The following is a 21,397-nucleotide window of genomic DNA, read 5'->3' as shown; positions in this document are numbered from 1 at the left end:
CATCTTCTCATATGGAGGATAAACAGTATGAACAATTGCAATCTTGTGATCTCAAGAAATATCTTTAATATCTTAATTTTAACTAACATTATAAAGAGAAAGAAATGATTCTTGACACAATATTCTGAAATATAATTTATTCACATTTAAATACATTTTAGTACAAAAATAGGAGAACAACAAAAAAAAAATCACAGTTACAAAGCAAGCAAGCTAAACACACGTGAATACAATCTACATGTGTGTATACTTTTTTTTAAATACTGTTTACATTTTTCTTTTTTTGGAAGACAACTACCTCTACCAGAGCAGCATTAGATTTTTACAATAACAAAACATCCCTCCAGCATCAGTCTCACGTCTGTCAGTCTCTGTGCTAAGGAGAGTCTCACAGTCTGGAATGATTCGGTCTATGGAGCACATGAATTATAGGTTTTTTGGGATTGAGACCAGTTGATGGAGGAATAGAGGAAAGGCTGGGAAAGCCTGAGGTAGTCTGCCACACTAGATAATACCAAGCTGTTTCTTCAGTCTGCATAGCTGCTCCATGCTGATGTTGTTGCCTCCGCACACCACAATGACCACAGGGCCCAGGCTCCCTGCCAGCTTGCCCTCATCCTGCAGCCTTTTGATGATGCCACTGTATACAGCTGCCAGAGCTGCACCACAGGCAGGCTCCACCAGGACCTTCTCATCATCTGCACATAGAGGAGACACAAGGGGAGATCAGTCTCACTTCTGCTTGTTGTCATGTTACAGTGTGCTTCTGTTCAGGCCCAGATTGTACTCACCTACAAAGCTCTCCACAGCTTTTACAGCCTCCTGGTCTGTGACTACTTCTGAGAAAACGGTATGCTCATTCACCAGCTTCATAGTCTGTGCGGAGACCCTCGTCAGGCCCAGTGTGGTGGCAACACTGAAGAGCAAAAAAAAAAAGGTCAGTCTTAGCCACGGGAAGAGGAACTGTGTGAGAATAAAGCAGGATGATGTTATTTAGGTGTAATAGTATTAAGTTATGTACCTGGTAATTGCAGGTAAAGTGACCAGCTCTCCGGCCTTCATGGCTGCATTGAGGCTATGTGCTCCCTGGGTTTCCATGGCTACAATGGGCACATCAGCCCAGTCGGCACGGCGCAATCCTTCCACCACGCCGTTCAGCAGCCCTCCGCCTCCCACCGACAGCACGATGGCTCCCGGCTTCTCCGTCATGTCTTGCTCCAGCTCCTTCACCAGAGATGTGTGGCCTTCCCTGCAACACACAAACACAACCCTGCCCAGTCAGTTTACTGGAAAAAAACTATGAATGCTTATCATATCATAAGCAGCCCATGATGTAAGTGATCTATGGTTGTGTTCGACTGTGACGTCCTCTTTGTAACTGAACTAGCTTACGAGCCCTCATAGTTAGCACTGTGATAAGATACAGTGTATCTCTGACATAACACCTCTGCAACTGTTCTATATGCTGTATGTGATAAGACAGGTGTTACTCAGTCATTTGCCTATTCTAAAACAATCTCATTCTCTTATGAGTCGGGGGAGAATCTTCCTTATCACCGCTCCCTCCTTCTCTATCTTCTGACAGCAGAAAGATTACTTTTCAGAAATGTCTCCACAGAGTGCACAAGAAAATAAAGTGCTGTCACAATCCCTGAAGCACAGACAGGCGGAGGCTGTCTCACCAGATGAGAGGATCATCAAAGGGAGAGATGAATATCCAGTTGCGGTTGTTGGCCACGAGCTGTTGTCCATATTCAATGCTTTCATTTAGAGCCTGAAAATGAGGAGACACAACTTCAGTTAATCTGCTAAATTAGAATATTTCAAAAATATGTTTTACTAAAAATTACCATTTAAACAATTATAATGCACATCAGGAGTTTCCTAACTAGATGCATTGAAATCACAGTATATAGATTATCTTTGACACCTTTAACTGGCTTCATAGATTGCTATTCATTTACTCTCCACTGTGGTTACTTTTCTGCATTTGAGTGTCAATCTTTAAAAACATTTTTAATTGTAATGTTCAGCTTCAATTCTTATGTTATCTGCTTGTGTGTTCTTATCATATTGTATTCTCAGTCTGTCCTAAAGGTCATATTTGGGTGTACAATAACATCTTAAAAGCAAGCAACACATGAACTAACCTTTCCATGAATGACCACGGTGGCACCCTCGTCCTTCAGTCTCTCCACTGTGGGGTTTGGGGTGACACTTGGCACCACGATAGTTGCAGGAACCCCAAGCTGACGGGCAGAATAAGCAGCTGCCATGCCGGCATTTCCTCCTGTTGTGAACAGAAGAAATGAATAAACTCCTAAACACATCAACAGATGGAAACACAATTCTCCAATGGATTTTTTTTTTCTCTTTGCTGCTCACCTGAACAGCAGACAAAACGCTCACATCCTCGCTCTGCCCACTGGAGAGATCCAAAAAGAGAAATCACAGTCAAGGATCTTAAAACCACAGGTGCTTGCCACAGGACAAATCACACCATCGCATCACCACGGCACAGATGGTGAGTTACTCACCGTTTTGCAGAGATGGCCAATGCCTCTTATCTTAAAGGATCCTGTGGGCTGAGATGAATCCAGCTTGAGGTAAACAGAGGTCCCTGCCACTTTAGTCAGGGCAAGACTCTGCCTAACTGGGGTGGCAACATGAAGAGGCTGCTGGGTCTTCATTTCACTGTGGAGCAAAGAAGCAGAGAAAGAAGTCTGTTAAATGTAAGACATCAATAATCATTTGTCAATAACTGTCCAAAATCATTGATCACAACTAAAAAGATTCATGCATGGCCTCTAATGTTTGCTTCAACTCACCAGGGTCTGATGGATGACAGGATATGAAGCTGTGGTGGATAAAAGTGGTCAAAAGCTTCCTTAATCCTTTGCCTCTTGCAGCTGTAAGTGCATATATACCTACTTGTGCTGTGGGCACGGCTCAGGAGGCACACTTACTGACCAATCAGCGTCAGTAATTCGGCCACCAGTCCCCGCCCATTGACCGTGAGGATGAATGCAGTTCTTCTCAATAAACTTCCCATCTCACTTTATTAGACAATTTGACATTTTCTAGGATGAATCAGGATTTGGTATAAACTGGGATACTCTTATTATTTGCGCTGGTGTGACTGGAGGGACGTTGCGGCAAATAGGAGCAAAAAAAGGATGCATTTCCCTTTCTTGCTGTCATATTTAATAAATAATGTTTTAATTTGTCTACCTGATAGCAAAGATGTAAATAACAACAAAAAACAACAACAATAAAAACTTGTTAACTTTACGCATTCTTACATCATTTCACACTCTTCTCTCTCTCTTTCCATTGAAACCCTCCCATGACATTTTTTACACGCTGTTCCCTGCGTGTTCTCTCCCCTCTAAAGGAAGTCGCAGGAGCCGCTGGCATTACCAAAAGAGTCGCTACTATTTCGGCTCCTACTCCCAACTACCAAAAGCGGGCTCCATGAGCAGCCACAGTGAGGACGGTTCAAACCTGAATGATCTGGTGCCCCAGTGTGAACAGCTGTCCCTGGATGAGAGGAATAAAGTGCTTTAAAATTAGGTTGATTATTGTGTCGATTTGGATATAGGGAAGACACTGAACATTATACTGAAGGCAGTGGTGGAAAGTTACTTAAGTAGGCTATTGTACTTAAATGTAATGTGGACGCGCTTTGGTTGAGTAAAGTTTAAGTTGTGCTTATTTTTTCTACATTTCAGAAGGAAGGAATTTTATAGAAAGATACAGGTATCCCAGATGTAGTTTATCTATATTGAGACATCCACCAGCCTACAGACAATGACTCCAGAGGTGAGAGCTGTTTTGGACAGTGGACACTCTCAAACCAAGGGTTGTGACTTTAATATCAGACCATTCCTGTGATTGTTTATTTATTGTTGCCATGTTGTCTTCAGGTGTGAATTCATTGCTGTACTGTTTAATATCAGCATTATTTTATATATATATATATGTGTTTATCCCCTGTAGATTACTATTTTTCATATTCTGGATATTGTTGACTCATATTTAACCCTCATCCTACCAACATATTTAACATATGAGAACAGCATTTTTACTGAAGCACATCTTTTTTGTTTTGTGACAGCTGTATTTACATGAAAACTTTGCAGAATATGACTTTAATGCAAATTCTACAGTAATGTACACAGTGTGGTTTATCGCAACTTCCATGTAACGGTGGAGTTGACTGTACACAGTGTACAGTGTCCAGATAAAGATGTGGTGGGTACTGGCAGTACTGGTGGGGATAATGCTATATTAGTCTACATGCTGTATGTTATACTCAGCTCATGTGAGATTAAGTGCTCACTAACTCTTGCATGTACGATTGTATCATCAGCAAACCCAGAGATGTGGTTTAATGACTTTATTCGTGGAATGTGTCATTGTGCAGTTATATTACATCCCATAATTCTATTTATTTTCAATTTTCTTTTGACTTCTGATCAAATGACATAGTGACGAAGAGAATTGTCATTATACTCTGAGGTTCCCCTCAGTTATATAGGGTGTTTTAGCATGATTTTTTTTCATGTTTTGGCGGGGGGGGGGGGGGGGGGGGGGGTTCCCAGCAAGCAACTCTGCTCATATCAACAGGTGGCTGTTTTCAGTTGTTTTTAAAGGAAAACCTTCTTATAAAGCCAAGGCTACCTGCCCAGCACCAAACAGCAACACAATTAGTGGCTAATACATTGTACCTAAATTACTAAAATGTCTAATAATGTGACTTGTTATCTTCTGTTCCAAATCATTGTGCACTACTCTACTGACCTCTTATTATTCATATCATCAGTGTGTGGATGTGTCCCTAGCTGCCATTTTCTACTAGTCTTCTTGAGGCCCTCAGACTTTTCTCTCTTTGTGTACCTGTGCTTCTCCACAGCCAGCTTGTGCCTCTACCCTTCCACACATCAGTTTCATCAGACCTGCCCTGCTACCTGTGTTTCCCTCAGCCTATCAGCTCCCTGTCTTATCTCCTGTTTCATCACCTCACTTCATTCACCTGAGCCTCTCCCCACTTGCACCATAGATCCTCATTAGTTCAGTTAGTATTTTTTAGTCCTGTGTTTCACTTTAGTCTTGTTGGATCCTTTGTTCTGTTCTGTATGGTTTTGTCAGCCTGCACTTCTGTATCCTGTTCCTGAGTTCTGAATAAAAATGCATTCTTTAAGTTCCTGTTGCTTGCAGTCTCCTGCGCCTGGGTCCAAACTTCATCACATATACAGTATATTATGGGATAATTAACTCTACTGATATACCTGCTTTGTTGGCAAACACTTAAAGTTCAGATATCTTGAACCAGTTTTACATTCTTGTTTTAACAATTTCTATTCTCACCAATACCACCCTAACTTAGCTTGGTCAAGGAGAAAAATCCTGAATCAGAGATGCTTGATGTACTGTACTGGCTTGTCAAGGAACCCCTCATTTTGAATTACTAAGAGGACGTCAGGGAAGAATTTCTGGTATCAGATGAAAACAACAATTTCAACAGATTCTTCTTTAATTCCCCCTGCTCAGACTGTCAGCTCTCTATGTCTGTCTTCTGCTGCGCACCAGAGAAGCTGAAAATAATGTGACCCACCATCATTGTTAAAGCTCCTCATTCTCATTATAAAGGAAAGAAGTTATTTTTCCTGGGGTTTCCTGAGCAGTCACAGTCTCCTGGAAAGACAATCCATCTTCCAGCAAGAACCTTATTCAATAAGCATCTTCCCATGACTTTTATGGATGGGATGGATAAACACACCATGGTCTTCATGCTGCCCTCCCACCCTCCCATCCAAAGTCAATTGTTTCTGATTGTTTGAGTGGGATTTTTCGGAACAACAACATCAATATATTTGATTTCTGACATGATCAGATATAATGTTGTAGGAATCAGTTATCATCGATCCAAGCTAAAAAAATTGATGTACTTGATAATGTGGCAGGATTTCTTTGTGCCACTGATCAGGGGGCAAAATGATCTTTTTAGAAAACTGGTGGATGTCTCAACATCAATATACTGTATCTAAAGGAGTTACAGTGTACAGACCTTACTCCAGCACATTTACCTGACAGATTTGCAAATTAGAATTTTAAATAGAAAAGAATATGGGTTTATAAAATGTGGATGAAATGATGACAAATGAATATGATGGAACAGATTAAATTGCCAGATGGTATATAAAATACTTAAAATGAGCTTAATCAGCCACAACATTAAAGGTCTACTTACAGGACATTGCATCAGCAATAATGACCCAATAAAAAGCAGCATAATGAGCTCTTTTACTTTCACAACTTTTACTTGAAATATTTCTACAATGTTGTATTGGTTCTTTGAGGCTACACATTTAACCAATTGAATACTTCTTCCACCAACAAACCTCATTTAATAGATGTAGCCTTACTTTATAATAAGGTCACAAAAGTGGAAGCTTAACTGATGCATATCTTATTTTGGATGGGGCTATGCTGGCAGTTTTCTAGGGGTCACCTAGGTCAGCAGCCAGTACCCACACAGTCCTGAGACCAGGCCTAGTCAGGCATCAAGTGAAAACACCAATGTTTGACACCTGTTTGAACAATGGGGGTGGTTGCTGTGACATTAGCTGAGCTATGGTTTAAAACTGTGCTGTGTGGAATGAAATGGGGTTAGGATTAGGGTTAGGGTTAGTCCACACACTTTAAAAAAGGAAAACAAGAGTTTCAGACATTGTTAATCAAGTTTGATCTGTACATATCCAGTCCTGACTAGAGTCCTAGCTTTACGATAACTGTAAACACCTGTGTGGACGTGCTTTAATAATTAAACCAGAGGCTAATAAATGATCAACTTATTACCAGTCTAATCATTCTGAAACAAAATTATACATCCAGTACATTGATTTACAGTTTCTCACACCTAGATTTCAAAAGTAGAGGACATATTTATTTGTTGTAATATCAAATTAAAAATGAAAAATGAAAGTGGATTTCTGTAAACCTTCATGTAAACACCATAACTTCCAATAGAGGTCAATATCTTAAGCAACAATAACACAATATGTTTAGACAATCCTTCATTGGTCATTATGCTTTAATGCATGGTTTGTCTATGTCACAAATTCCTGCTGCTCAATTTTAAAAAATGATCAAGTCACTATGAGTTTATGTGATTTGCTCACATTTAGCCTTTATGAAACTGTTCTCATGTTCTCACAGAAGTATGATGCTGTTTCTTTTTTTTATCAAACTGGTAGTAAGATGTGAGAATCTAGGCGTAGGCTACATGCTGCTCCATGATTCATCGTGTTACATCTGTTCACATGAGGGGGAAGTTGTATTTATGAGTATCAACTGCTGTATTGGGAATTTTGTACTTCTTTTCCAACTCCATAGTTCCGCCTTTCTCCCTTACATGTTTTGTCCTGCTGTGCCCTCAGGTGGTGGAGGACTGCTACAACATCTAGCATGAGTATAATGATGAGGTCCATCCATGGGGCTAGTTCTTTTCAGGATTCTTCATTGTGGCCATCAACTGATGTAAAGTGTCAAGGCATTCCTGTATGTTTTGTTTATTTTAATTCATCTAATAATAAAGTAGTTTTATATCACTGTTAAGAACTGTATTTGAGGAGAAATCAACACATCACTTGACTGCCAACTGTCTATGTTTGTATAGAACATATCTGTTATGATTGCAAAGGCTAGAGTTGTGGAATTCACACATTAAACCTTAATTTCTGGTAGGTTTATTAGACTTAGACATAGTTTTAATGCCTCTCCTCATGGGGGCAGTATTAAATGTTACAAGGTTATATTGCAATAATTAGGATTTACAGGAGCCTTGTGTTTATTTTAATTATCTACAGTAGATTTGTGAAACATTATGTAAAAGTTTTCATGTTAACTATGAAAATGAAAACTTTCATCAAGAGACCAAATATGTTTGCTGCCAGGCCAGATTTGTCCCACCGGCCACTATTTGTTTACCACTGGAGTAAAGCTTTGTTACCGTTGACAACGTTGGCCAGTTTTTAATCCAGTTTTACAGGAACAGCAAAGTAACACTCTCTTTAGCAGCTATTAGCAGCCTTCGCCTAAAACCTGCAACTGATGACTTCACCTGGCGATTCTGGCAGACAGCTTTAGTTCAAGTTTCCACCCATGCTCTATCAGACACCTGCAGCTGCCTTCACCTGCAGATTTTGGCAGACAGCTGTAGTGTGAGCCTCCACTTGCAGTCTCTGCCAGCAACCTGCAGCTGCCGCCTCCACCTGCAGATTTTGGCAGACAGCTGTAGCCTGAGCCTCCACTTGCAGCCTTTACTGGCCAGATGACCTCACCTCCACTCGAAGACTCTACTAGATAGCCTCTACTTGGCAGATGAACACTAAGCTCTACCTGCAACTATTGCTGCCTTTCATTTACAACCTTTTCTAGCAAGCTACAAATCCAAGTTGCCTCTAACCCTTCCACCTACAACAGCAGCTGTCATTTGCTTCTTTCTCCAGATTTAAATTAGATGACAACCAGAAGCAGCTCCAACTCTCGCCTACAGCTATTGGCCCTCAACTCAATGCAAGCTGCATCCCCAGCTGTATCAGTATGTATAAAGGGTTTCTGGTTTCTAGCTTTGCTTTCTCCCCAAACGTTGCCCCTGTTGTTTTCTATTTCAGGCCTCCTTGTTGCTTTGAGCCCACATTCAAAAAGATCAAACCTGCATCTCTACAACCTAGTGACTGCCAGAGGGAGCATCCCCACCGAAATGACGATGTTTCCAGAGTATCAGGACAAAGATCATCAAACATCACTGTGCCATAATAGCGTGCCTAGGATGATTTTCAAAAAAACCTTCCTATCTGTTTCAATGTATGTGATCATCTTTCACAGGTGTTTCTATGCGTGTGTGAAGGAAAGACATTTACCTACATTATCTGGAACACTGGACTGTGTTTCTGAACTTCATCTACCAGAAAGAACGTTTCTTCCTTCTTCCTCCCCTGTGTGTCTGTACACAGCATTCAAGGTTTTGTAATCAGTGAGATGCACAGATTTAGCAGTATCTCAGAGTCTATCCGTGCATTTCCACTGAATCTGATTTATATCCTACTCTTCTGCTTACATTTTAAGAAAAAAAAACTGTTCTGACTCTCTGAATCTCCAATGATCTTTAAAAGGCCAAACTTTATTCTTCTTTATTCTTTATTTTATAAAATGATTACTTATTGTTAGCTTAAAACCATAAATTATGAGTATTTAATCAACAGTCAAAATTCCACTTGTAGCATCAAACCAAACCCGTCTTCTATCTTAAACATACTGGATGTTAATTTATCTACAAAACTTATCTGCTGTTATGTACAGTCTATATAGCAAAACCACATTCTGCACAATCTTTATCACTGCTGATCCTTTGCTCATTGGGTTATGGTTGGTCCAAGAGAATCATTGTGTCTATGAATGCCATCACATTAAGTCAACAACATATAGTCTGACTGGTGCAAAGTTACATTAGTCTGCTTCATTTCTTGGTTTTATTAGATATGTGTATGTCTGCAAAACCTTGGTCTCAGGGCTACAAATAGAGATGTAATAATACATATCTTAAGTGACTATTAAGACTGCAGTTAATTGTGTAAAATGCTACGGAAGTTCTGTACAAATAAAGACTTGAAATACCTTCAGGGGTGGGCAAAGTAGAGCCCTGCTTAATTAATTTCTATTTAATATTGCAGACACAAGTCTTTTCAATGTGACATAGTAGATCAGAACATTTCTCAAAGTTTTAAAGGGCACAAAGTAAAATTTTATTGACAGCATAAAAATAAACATTATTTTACAGCCACTGCATTTTTAGCTCCAAAAGAGAACACCCAAAAACAACAACAACAAAAAAACAACAACAGTGGCTTAATATTCATTGATATATTGAAAATCCCACTTTGATAAAATCACTGTGTGTACAGGATTTACAACTCTCTGATGTCGGTGCCCCCTTGTGGTAGTATCTGTTGCCGTGTGGCAGACAGCACTACATACCGATACAGTGATTTATTTCACTTTAATGTATTTATAGGTATGGCATGCACAGCAGAGAAATAGGTTTGGCAGTGAACTGGCCTTTTTTCCTTTTGATTATGAACACAGAGGTACGTGTGTCTTATGCCTTTACTTAACTAATGTATACACTCTTATGGAAGACTTTCATGATTCATGTTGGCCCCAATTAAAAAAGAAAATTTCAAAAAGACATTATTTAGATAGATATTTTGACTTGTCAGAGCGGGGGAAACACAGGTGTTCAATAATGATCATTTTATTCAAGTGCACTAGCAAGCCATGCTAATCAGCTAGTGTGCACAATACTAAGGCATTGGACCCATTTAAGCTAAACTGGTCTGCATCCACGTTTTGGAAACTTGTCCATGCCTTTATCTCCTCAAGACTGGACTACAGCCTTCTTCACAGCCTAATGCCCTCTTCATAGGGATCCCTGACAGGCGTGTCGAGAAGCTCCAGTACATCAGAACAGCGCTGCCAAGATCCTGATGAGAGTCTGAAAACATGACACTATAACATCAATTCTGTTTTCATTGCACTGGCTCCCTGTCTCCTTCAAGATTGATAGCAAGGTCATGCTACTCACATCCAAATCCATCAATCGACATGCGCCTCCCTACCTACAGGAACAGATCACACCACAAACCTCCACCCGCACCCTCAGATCTGCCAGCAGCTTGCACCTCTGGGCCCCCAGTACTAAGCCTAGCTACGGTGGCCGAGACCCGCCATAGCTGCAAATAAAAGTAACGCTGCAAACAAAAAAAAGACACAACGGAAGTGGATTACCGGGGACTGTTTTTGCCGAAACACCGGAAGAAGAAACAACAACAACAGGACTACGAATTGGAAAACGAACTAGAAAGTAAGTGAAAATGGTAGTGTTTAATGTCGCTACATGTACTTTTTAATGTGTTATTTGGTCAGGCCATGTAGCCCCAGGTTTGAAGTTGAACTGGAGAATGCCGGTGTATTGTTAGCTTCGGCTAACACGGGGAGACCACTAACGAGAGTGGAAACAACTGACGGCTACATAGTTCCGGCAGCTTATTACTGTCGTTGTTGTTGTTGCTTGTACGTGTAGGTCAGGAAAAGACGTAAAAGGGACCGTATATGGTTTGTTATTTGTGTTATTACGTTACGTGTTGGACTAAATACATGGACATATTGAGGAAAAGTATTTCGATGTTATGGACACGGATTTCATATTTCACAAGAATGGATACTTGGCGAGCTGTACAGAAAGTCCTGAGTCATAAGATGATCGGTGTGGATAAAGGGAAGACTTTGAAGGTATGTAGAGATTATAGCTGTTTTTACTTTAGCTGAGTGGCTAGCCGAGCCAATCGCTAATACTATTACGGCTGTGAGCAACCAATATAATTCGTGAGTGGTCTTGAATGAATCAGGGCAACCTATGCTTTCTAACAATGTACGGCATGAATATATATGTTTAAGGGTTGGTGTTTAAAACATTCAGAAGGACTTGTGGCTACTCCCAACCTCCGACCCGTCCCGTAGGCGGAACAGCGTGTTTTAAGTGTCTGCAGTTCCGATCCTCATCCCCATGTTGGCTGAAACAGACAAGTCACCCTCAAACATGCTGAAATTCCAATTCGTAGTCCTGTTGTTGTTGTTTCTTCTTCCGGTGTTTCGGCAAAAACAGTCCCCGGCAATCCACTTCCGTTATGGCTTTTTTTTATTTGCATCGTTTTTTTTATTATATGCTGCAGTGGTGTTTTTTTGTTTGTTTGCTGCGGTGTTTCTTTTATTTGCAGCGGCGTTTGTTTTTATTTGCAGCGTTTTTTTTGTTTGCTGCGGTGTGTCTTTTGCAGCGTTTCTTTTATATGCAGCAGCGTTTCTTTTTATTTGCAGCAGCGTTTCTTTTTGTTTGCAGCGTTACTTTTATTTGCAGCTATGGCGGGTCTCAGCCACCGTAGTAGTAACACTTTAAATTTCAGCACAAATGAAAAGTGCAGTACAAATAAAATGTTGTTATGTTTTACTCCTGTGCTTTTCTGCCTATGGCATGACAAAAACCCTGCTGTGACAAAGCAGACTTGATGATATCAGACAGCCTTGACTGGTAATAGTATCTTCATGCGTCATCTGTTAGGATGCCTGTACATTTCTACCACTTTGGACTGCAAAATGATTTTTTGGCCAGCGGAAAAAGCTGAAACATGGACATGCCAGCTTATAAAGTTAACAGTTAATTTACACATCCAGTAGCTAGATGTTTCTGGCCACCTGACGGAAGTTAATCCAATGTTCTCTCTCCTTAACTGTTGGTCTACACCAGGGGTCGGCAACCCGCGGCTCTAGAGCCGCATGCGGCTCTTTAGCGCCCCCCTAGTGGCTCCCTGGAGCCTCTTCAAAAATGTATGAAAATGAATGGGGGGATATATGTTTTTTTTTAATATGGTTTCTGTAGGAGGAAAAACATTCTAAACGTTTTCCAATGCTGTAAAAATGTGCATAATAAATATTAAATTTCAACATTTCTGTCAACGAAGATTTACGTCATAGCCTGCGACACACGTTTTTGCGCGGCATCTTGCCAGGCAGGTGGCTGTTGTAAACAAACCGGCGGGTGTGTCAGCATGGGCCATGGATCCCAAAGGGAAAAAGAGAAAGATAGCTGATGAGAACAGAGGATTTAAGGCAGAATGGACCGAATCATTTGCTTTCATTGCCAATGCAGAAGGATTGCCTGCATGTTTGCTTTGTAATGAGAAGTTGTCGAACAACAAAAAGAGTAATTTGGAAAGACATTTCCAGGGAAGGCATGCTAAATTTGCAACCGACTACCCAGTTGGGACTGAGAGAAAAAGTGCGATTGCAGTACTTCTGGACAAATTAGAGGAGAGCAAAGGTAGATTTAAGAAGTGGATTGCATCTCCAAACTCCACTACTGCTGCAAGTTTTGTTGCAACCCGAGAGATAATAAAGCGTGGAAAACCATTCACGGATGGTGATTACATGAAGGATTCATTCATTAAAATATCAGAACACCTATTTTCAGACTTCAAAAATAAAACCGAGATAATCCAGAAAATAAAAGACATGCCTCTCTCCGCAAAGACGGTGAAAGAAAGGGCCATTAAAATGGCAGGCGACATCACCAATCAGCAAATCAAGGACATTAATTCAGCTCCGGCGTTCTCAATTGCCTGTGATGAGTCGTGTGATGTGATCGATATCGAACAGACAGCGCTGTTATGCAGGTATGTCAACACTGATGGGCCGCAAGAAGAAATGGTCGAATTAATACCACTGAAAGGCCAAACACGGGGGGAGGACATATGTGAGGCTGTGCTGAAGTGTTTAAATGACAAAGGAATAAACACCAACCACCTGATTTCAGTGGCTACAGATGGGGCCCCCAATATGAGAGGGTCTCACAAGGGGTTTGTGACCTTACTACAGAAAGCGTTGGATCGAAATCTGCTTGTATTCCACTGCATCTTGCACCAAGAAGCACTCTGTGCACAAACATTCCCCCCGGAGTGTATGGAGGTGATGAACCTTGTCATCCAGGTCGTGAACAAGATAATTGCAAAAGCATTAAACCACCGTCAGTTCCGTGAATTGCTAGATGAAGTTGACAGCGAATATTCTGACCTCCTCCTACACAACAAAGTCCGCTGGCTGTCCAGGGGTGAGGTTTTGCGTCGCTTTGTTGCTTGTTTAGAACACGTGAAAACATTCCTGAAAAGCAAAAACCTGAACTACCCACAACTGGAAGACACCAAGTGGCTGGAAAAACTTCACTTTATGGTGGATATGACAAGCCACCTAAACCAGCTCAGTAAAAGTCTCCAGGGGCAGGGAAACACTGCACTGCAAATGCTGGAAGCTGTTTTGTCATTTGAGCGCAAACTGACTGTATTCGCCAGAGATGTACAGCGAGGCACGCTCTCTCACTTTCCATCCCTGAGAGAGTTTAAAGACGGAAATCACGATCACACACTCAACGGAGATTATTTACAAAGTGCGATCGTTGATATGCAAGCTGCGTTTGGGAGCAGATTTAGCGATTTCCGAAAGGAAAAAATGACACTATCTTTCCCTGTCACGCCCCTGGAGATTGACCCGTCCTTGTTGAAGACATTCCCAGGAGTAAATCAAGCTGACCTTGAAATGGAAATAGCCGACATCGCTGACAAAGATTTGTGGGTGTCAAAATTCAAAAGTCTGACAGCCGCGCTTGAAGACTTCACTCGTCAGAAAGCCTATGCTGCCCAAAGCCACAAATGGAGCGAGATTGAAAGCCTCCCAACACCTGAAAAACTTGTGTTTGACACATGGAATGCTCTTCCTGACAGTTATCAGTGCATGAAGAAATATGCATTTGGAGTATTATCCATCTTTGGATCAACATACATGTGTGAGCAGATATTCTCAAACATGAACTACATCAAGTCCAAATACCGCACCCGCCTCACCGATGAGAGCTTGAACTCCTGTGTTAAGATTAAAGTTTCATCTTACGTGCCTGATGTTGAGAAGCTATCCAGTGATGTCCGAAAACAGAAGTCACATTAAACATGTGAGAACACAATCCTTTCATAAGCACATATTTAGCAACAAAGTGCCTGTTTTTATAAAGAGATTTCTGATTTTTGTCAGTATTTGGAATGACACTTAGGGATATTATTGTGTTTTATTGCTCAGGTCCGAGGATTGCTGCGCTTGTGCGTGTCTGTTGCTGAGATAAGAAGGAGAAAAGAGAAGAGGATGCTGCTGCGTTGTACTCTTGCACAGACTTACTTGGAACTTGCAGAAAACTAAAGAGAAGAGGATAATGCACAGAAATCAAACTTAAACTGTCTTATTTTATGCTTTATATTTTCAAAAAGCTAAGTAAGCTGCCTTTTAATTGCAGGCTGTTTTATTACTCGTTTACAAGCCTATTCATTCGTGTCTGTTGCCGCCATAAGGCGGGAAAGAGAAAATGATTGTTCTTGTTCTGTATTTTATTCATTTGCACTGACTTAGGCTACTTAACTTGGCATTTGCAGAAAACTAAGAGAAGAGGATAATGCACAGAAATGCCCTGAAATCGAAATTAAACTGGCTTACTTTCGTTTTATATAGCTAGACTACTTACCTTTTCAAAAGGCTGCTGTTTTATTTTTATAATTGCAGACTGCGTTTTAATTGCAGGCGTTTTATTGCACTCTGTTACCCAGATAAGTGGCAAAAGAGAAGAGGATTGTATTGTTATTGAGGTTTGAAGAGCATTTTATTTCCATGGGAAGGTCTGAAATTGCAGGAGACCTATTATGCACTTTCCGTTCTGTTTTTGTTTTTTTCGATCCTCAAAATAAAAATGACACCAAAAATCTGATTTCTTTACTGTATTTCTATAATTTCATCAATGCAACAAAACATAATACATTAATATTGTAATGGAAGTTAAAGCACCAAATATCGTACAGCGGAGTAGTCACGTGGTGTGTCATTCTCTCCAGGATGCGCTGCAGGGAAAAACATTTAATCATAAATGCTCATTATGTATTTGTAGCCTACTTAGTCATTTTGATAGTAGGCTAATATAGCTAATATACACTTACAGCCTGTGTTGCCTTCATATAAGGCTTTTATAAGGCTTTTAATTTTTTGCGGCTCCAGACAGATTTGTTTTTTGTTTTTTTGGTCCAATATGGCTCTTTGACCATTTTGGGTTGCCGACCCCTGGTCTACACCAACTCCTGAGGGAAATATCCTAGTCTCTTTTCAGGCATCATAGTGGGCCTGCCACAGCAGCAGCCTCGGAATGAGTTTTGAATGTAGCCTCATAAATGGTCATAGAGTTCAGTAATTAATGTTACACAACAGCATTTGAACTCCAATGTGTCTCAAGAATAAAACACGAGATGCTACTTTTGCTGAAAAGAAGCTATGATGAGCCCTGCTAACCCCACGTGTCATTCATAAAAAGCAGAATATTAAGGTGTAACAGACTATTGTGATGTGCATAGAGGTGTGTGTGGTTATTCTGCAGAAACCTGGTGTAGTTTTCAGCTGATTTAACAGAGGTAAATTAGGTACATTTCAGAGGGTGTGTATTTATCAATGTGTCCTGCTGTCTTCAGATGCTTCAGGGATTTATTGAACAGAACAGAAGAGAAGCTTTTCATACAGTATAAAGCAGGTTTGGACAGCAGATACTTTAATAACCACACATTAATTTACTAATTAACATGCTTTGAAGACATTATTTCATGCATTGATCGGTTATTACAGCACATTTAAAACTACTTTGTTTGCTCTTGATGATAAAATCAACAAATGGCAGCAGGGTGATTGTTCCAGAAACAGACATGGTTCTCAGACGTCTAAGACCCCTTTTCCACAAAAAGTGGAATGCAATACCTGGCTTAGACGTTGCCACTTCATTACTATAATGTGCCATAGTCATGGAGCTTCAGAGAGGTGCCCCTTCCTAACCCCTGCCCTCACACAGCCTATACACGCCAGTGACATAAAGATGAGCTCAATATTTGCTTTGGACTTCCACATTATAAATTGTTCGTAGCACTTGTAAAAACCGAGACCAAGTCCAACCGAGTGATAAACACATTAACTTTGTGCTTTTCTTTTCCTGGCTCAGGCTGCGGCAGACCTTCACGCCTCCCTCTCTGCACAGCGCTCACAAGTCCACTATGGCAACAGGGGGAAAAAGACAGGAAAAAAAGGAAAAGATTTGACAACATGGCGCACTTTCCTTGAGAAAAGTTTCTCCTGAACGCCACACAGCTCTGTCTTTGTGGATTTTCCTCGCAGTTTATCGACACTCGCACCAGCAACGTGGACTTTTTTTTGGTGACATATTGAACATCTCTTGACGCTTTAACAGTCGATTAAAGGTCAACAAGGAGTGTGATGGGATGAGAGCGATAACCCGTCGCACAAACCAAAGCAGTCAGACAGGATGGAGAGGCAAGCGACTCTGAAAGAAAAGGTAAATAGACTAACAAAAACAACTCATTCAGACGCTGTCATGTTGGCTGCTGTATTTTGCAGTCGTTGGCACTTTATTGCTCCCTGAATAACACGTTTTACCTCGCGTCCTGGACAGGAAATACCAAATGACCATTCCTGCGAAAACCTCATAAAAGACGTCTATCGATTTTCCAGTCATGCATACTGTACTGTGCTGCACACTGAGGATGTGTGGGCTCTGCTGGCGGGGACAATAGCCAACATAAATGTGATTTAAATGTCAATGGGAAATCATACAGATTGCAAAATAGGCTGTAAACCCCAACCACACGTATTTAGTCATTGCATGAACAGAAGGTCTTGCCCTGCCAAGATCCTGCAGTGTCAATAGGTTTGTGTATTTTCACAAGACCAAATCCACATCATTTCCCAACAAAACAACTGTAAATGTATATATGTAGTCCAGACTGTATTTGCCTTTGGAGGATAATCTCTGTCTCCTTATGATAAAGTCAACGAGGGGGTGTCTTCTCTGTTTTTGTCTAGGCTTTCATCTGACTCTTTCCACCCTTCTTCTTGCCCACTGCTGCCCATATACTGGACAGTAGGCAGCCCCCCCAATATGTTGCTGCAGATGAGACAAGTAGATAGAACTGCCTGTAAATCACGTTGATTATTTGTCCACCCTGCATGGTCCTGCTAATCAGTGAAATCAGCGCGTGCAGTGTTTGTTTGAAGGGAAAACCTGCATGCTTTTGGGCCCTGGAAGCACTAATCTATAATAGATGCTTCTCCAGGCATTTCTTTGTGAGTAAGCCTTTGAATGTCAGTGTGCGTGACAGTGCTGTCAGCTGCGGTGTGGACGTCACTCCCTCAGCCTGTTTGTGTATTTCTGAGAGGTGAGTTGTTTCCCCGTTGGATTGAGGCTACTGCAACAATTTCAGCAGTAATCGCTTGTTTAACCCCCCCCCCCCCTCCTCCACACACACACACACACACTGGTTTAGGCTGTCTCTTTATGAATTTGCAGCATATTTGATCTTTTAACAATCTGCAGGAGCCGCATTGTCTATTCTAGCTACAGTATAACACTTTGAAAGGTTTCAAAGTTAGGCCAAAGTGATGCAGGAAAGCAATCTTTCCATGTTAAAGGAACAAATTAACAAGTAAATGTGGCAAAGATGAAGGTCAAAGCTTGCAAGAAATCAACTGATTGGTGCTGCATTGTAACTTAATGTTGAATCTACTTGATACCCAAAGCCCGCATGTCTGCTGTTTCTACTCCCCGGGCCTCTGGAAGTAATTACCAAGCCTGCCCTATCCCAGAATTCAGTCTGAGGAGGAGGTGTGGTGAGAAAGAGGTATAATGGAAACTCGCCCAAAAAACATGCAACCAGAGATGAATTTCATGATTCAGTAACATTCAGCAAATTGTCCCTGTTAAATGGATATGGCACTCATCTACTTAATCTATCAGACTTCATTGGTTGGATGCAGTTAAGACCAAAGTCAATAAGATAATTGGTCTTGTGTTCAAGTGGTTTGCCTGCCAGCTGCTTGAGAATTCTAACAAGTTGAATATGAATGGGAACAATAATGGATTAAATCTCAAATTAATGCTGCTGACCTTGCCCTAAGGTATTATCTTGTTGTGGGAGGAGAAATATCAGTTTAATGAGGATGTCCCTTTAATGAAGATGTGTAGGTCTTTCAGAGGTCAAAAGACTGAGCACCATTAGTATCACTTGGGTCCTCTTTTTATTTGATTTTAAATAAATCCCTATTTTAGACTAAAAGTTTTTTATTTGAAAACCTTTTTTAAATTTTATGTCATGACACAGTGTACTTCAAAAGACAGTAGAATAAGTGATTTAGTCATCCATAATCTTTTCTAATATTACAGAGTTTCCACTGAATACATAATGTGCCCTTTCTCATTTTGCTAATCTGTAAATTTGTCATTTTTTATTTGAGCCAAGTTAAAAATTGCTTGAGATTTAAACTTTCATGCAGTTACATAAGACCATAGCATACAGTACCAGTCAAAAGTTTGGACTCATTATTCCCTTTGGATGAAAAGGTGTGTCCAAACATTTGATGGGTACTCTATGGCTCATATCCTCCCTATTTTTTATAGATCAGGCGCTGGCTTTGATTCATCATAGCAGGAAAAACGCAGGTGGAAAAACTAACATCAACAATGGCTCAGTTAAGTTCATTTGTATCCTAGAAAGCCAGCATACACAATACCTGGGACAAGCAAAACTAAATAGAATTCAGCCTTTATTAATGTTATTAATTACACCTCTGGAAAGCTGGAAAAGCCTGCCATGACATGTCAAATTTTTCTGCAGTGAAAAATGTCTATTCAGCTTAATTATAGCTTCACATTCACACATTAATATTACTTTATACTATAGCTGCATACTCTAATTACTATATATTCTGGTGCCATTGGCCAACAAGTTGATCCGTATGGTTAACTTAAGCTGGATTGATAATAACTCTTACACTCCCCTCTGTCCATTTCTCCAGTTCTCAATCTTCAGTGCTCGGACAGTGGGCAGACCAATCCGGTGTGTTTCTGGAGACGATGGGGCCGGGTATGGTCTCAGCAAGGCCGAGTTCATGGAGAAAGTGCAGCAGAGCAATGAGGCGTGTCAGCGGGGTGACTTTCAGGCGGCTGTCCATTTGTATGCTGATGCCTTGCAAGCTGACCCACAGAACTGCATCTTGTATAGTAACCGTTCAGCAGCCCTCCTCAAACTGGGACATTACCAGGCGGCTCTGGAGGATGCTGAGAAAGCTTGTCAGCTTAATCCCAAATGGCCCAAGGTAAGTGTGCCTCAACAGCTTAAACTATAGATACATTAGAATTGTAGATCTTATTTTGCAACAGTGAAAAATACGAGGAAGAAGGGAAGAGTCTTGAGTTTTTCATGCTGTGTATAATTTAAATAGAATTATTGACTTTTCTGAAGTGGCATTGCAAAGAATTTTAAATCACCAACATAAATCCAATTTGGGGGGCTCTGGTATCCATATCATTGCGAATTTGAACTATGATTATTGAAACTAAACTGCATTAATTGAAATGCAGACATGCTGTATGTAACATTAGTGAAACAAAGGTCACCATTGAATATGTGGGAGACTTTTTGTAAAAATGTTGATAACAAAAGTGGGATTTTGGCAATATGTTAAATACATTTTAGTACTGTAGCACTAATTATTTTTTAGAAGTGTAGGTACTTTCACACAAGCAGTAGATCATTGGTCTGCAGTTGTAATGTATATAAAGTATTCCAAATTCCTCTCACATTTTCCCTTCTCAGTGGCTTTCTTGTGGCTTCTGATCAATACAGAGTTTTCTGAGGTCTTGTCTTTGATCTTGTCCAGGCCACGTGGACTAACCTGCAATAGATTTCACATTACTCAGCCACAGGGATCACTGTGAGACCAATTCCTCTCAGTGATAGAAATCCATTGATTTCATGATTTAGCATGGAGAGATACTTTTTTCTTTCGAGGTAGAGATTGATGATAATGTGGTAGAGTGATATTGATGATAATTTGTCGCTACCAATGATGCATCAGAGGCCACCTCTTCTTTGATCTGAGATCGTGCATCTTCGGATGCTCAGGTAGGTTTCTTCTTCTGTGAATAAATGCTTTGCTGCAGTGAGAATTGAGATTGTCACTTTATATTATATATGGAGCAATGTTTGTTTGCCATGATTCAAATATATATTAAGATGGATTTTTCAAAAGTAAATTACGAAGTATGTTGATATGAATTAATGATGAATGAAGTCATGCCACAGGTGCACTCATTGTTGCAACTGTTTATTGCAATTCTTTATTTTTGTCTTGGTATGAATATCAAGATAGGGTTTGTTGTGATATTAGATGTATTTCAGTATTTATGCTTTTGCTCGTGTCATTTAATACTACTAGTTGTATAATAATAGTGTCCTCTCCATGTTGTTACTTCTTTGTCTGGCGCATATGAGCGTTAACATGAAGTACATCTTGTTCATTTGTGAGTGATTTCAAAACCCATTGAAGCCAGTAAGGCCAAAATGTAATTGAGAATTACTACCAAAATCATTTTCCTTTTTCTTCTTTAAATGCTATCCAAGCACAATGAACTCTATGTGGTCTGACTGGGGGATGGTTGGCGTAATTTAGGAAGTGTAGCAGTTCTTACTCTTGGATGCTTGACTTTCCGATGGGTAGACCCCATGTGGTGAAGGTAGGCGGACACACCTGTTCTTCCCTCATCCTTAACGGGCTGTGTTTTGAGCCCTCCACTATACTCGTCTGTACACACTTCACTGTATAACTATTTTCCGATTCCAACACTGTCACCAAGTTTGCTGAC

The 21,397-nt window shown here is 40.5% G+C and overlaps 1 protein-coding gene across 1 annotated transcript; it reads right to left on the bottom strand.

The window, feature by feature from the left end:
* Window positions 1-308: 308 nt before the first annotated feature.
* LOC128365120 (L-serine dehydratase/L-threonine deaminase-like) lies at window positions 309-2,690 on the bottom strand. The gene is made up of 7 exons (XM_053325758.1): window positions 2,538-2,690; window positions 2,386-2,425; window positions 2,151-2,290; window positions 1,683-1,774; window positions 1,022-1,249; window positions 792-916; window positions 309-698 (listed from the first exon to the last, which is right to left on the bottom strand). The coding sequence occupies exons 1-7, from the start codon at window positions 2,688-2,690 to the stop codon at window positions 505-507; spliced, it is 972 nt and encodes a 323-aa protein (XP_053181733.1). The 3' UTR covers window positions 309-504.
* Between the last annotated feature and the right edge of the window lie 18,707 nt (window positions 2,691-21,397).

Source organism: Scomber japonicus, chromosome 9 (genome assembly GCF_027409825.1).
Source record: "Scomber japonicus isolate fScoJap1 chromosome 9, fScoJap1.pri, whole genome shotgun sequence".
Taxonomy (NCBI): domain Eukaryota; kingdom Metazoa; phylum Chordata; class Actinopteri; order Scombriformes; family Scombridae; genus Scomber; species Scomber japonicus.
This window is presented reverse-complemented; position numbering and strand designations above follow the sequence as displayed.

Coding starts and splice junctions, on each gene's coding strand:
- LOC128365120 (XM_053325758.1), bottom strand. CDS start 2,690: ATGAAGACCCAGCAGCCTCTTCATGTTGCCACCCCAGTTAGGCAGAGT. Junction 1,250..1,682: donor TTTGATGATCCTCTCATCTG/GTGAGACAGCCT, acceptor TGTGTGTTGCAG/GGAAGGCCACACATCTCTGG. Junction 917..1,021: donor ACTTTACCTGCAATTACCAG/GTACATAACTTA, acceptor TTTGCTCTTCAG/TGTTGCCACCACACTGGGCC.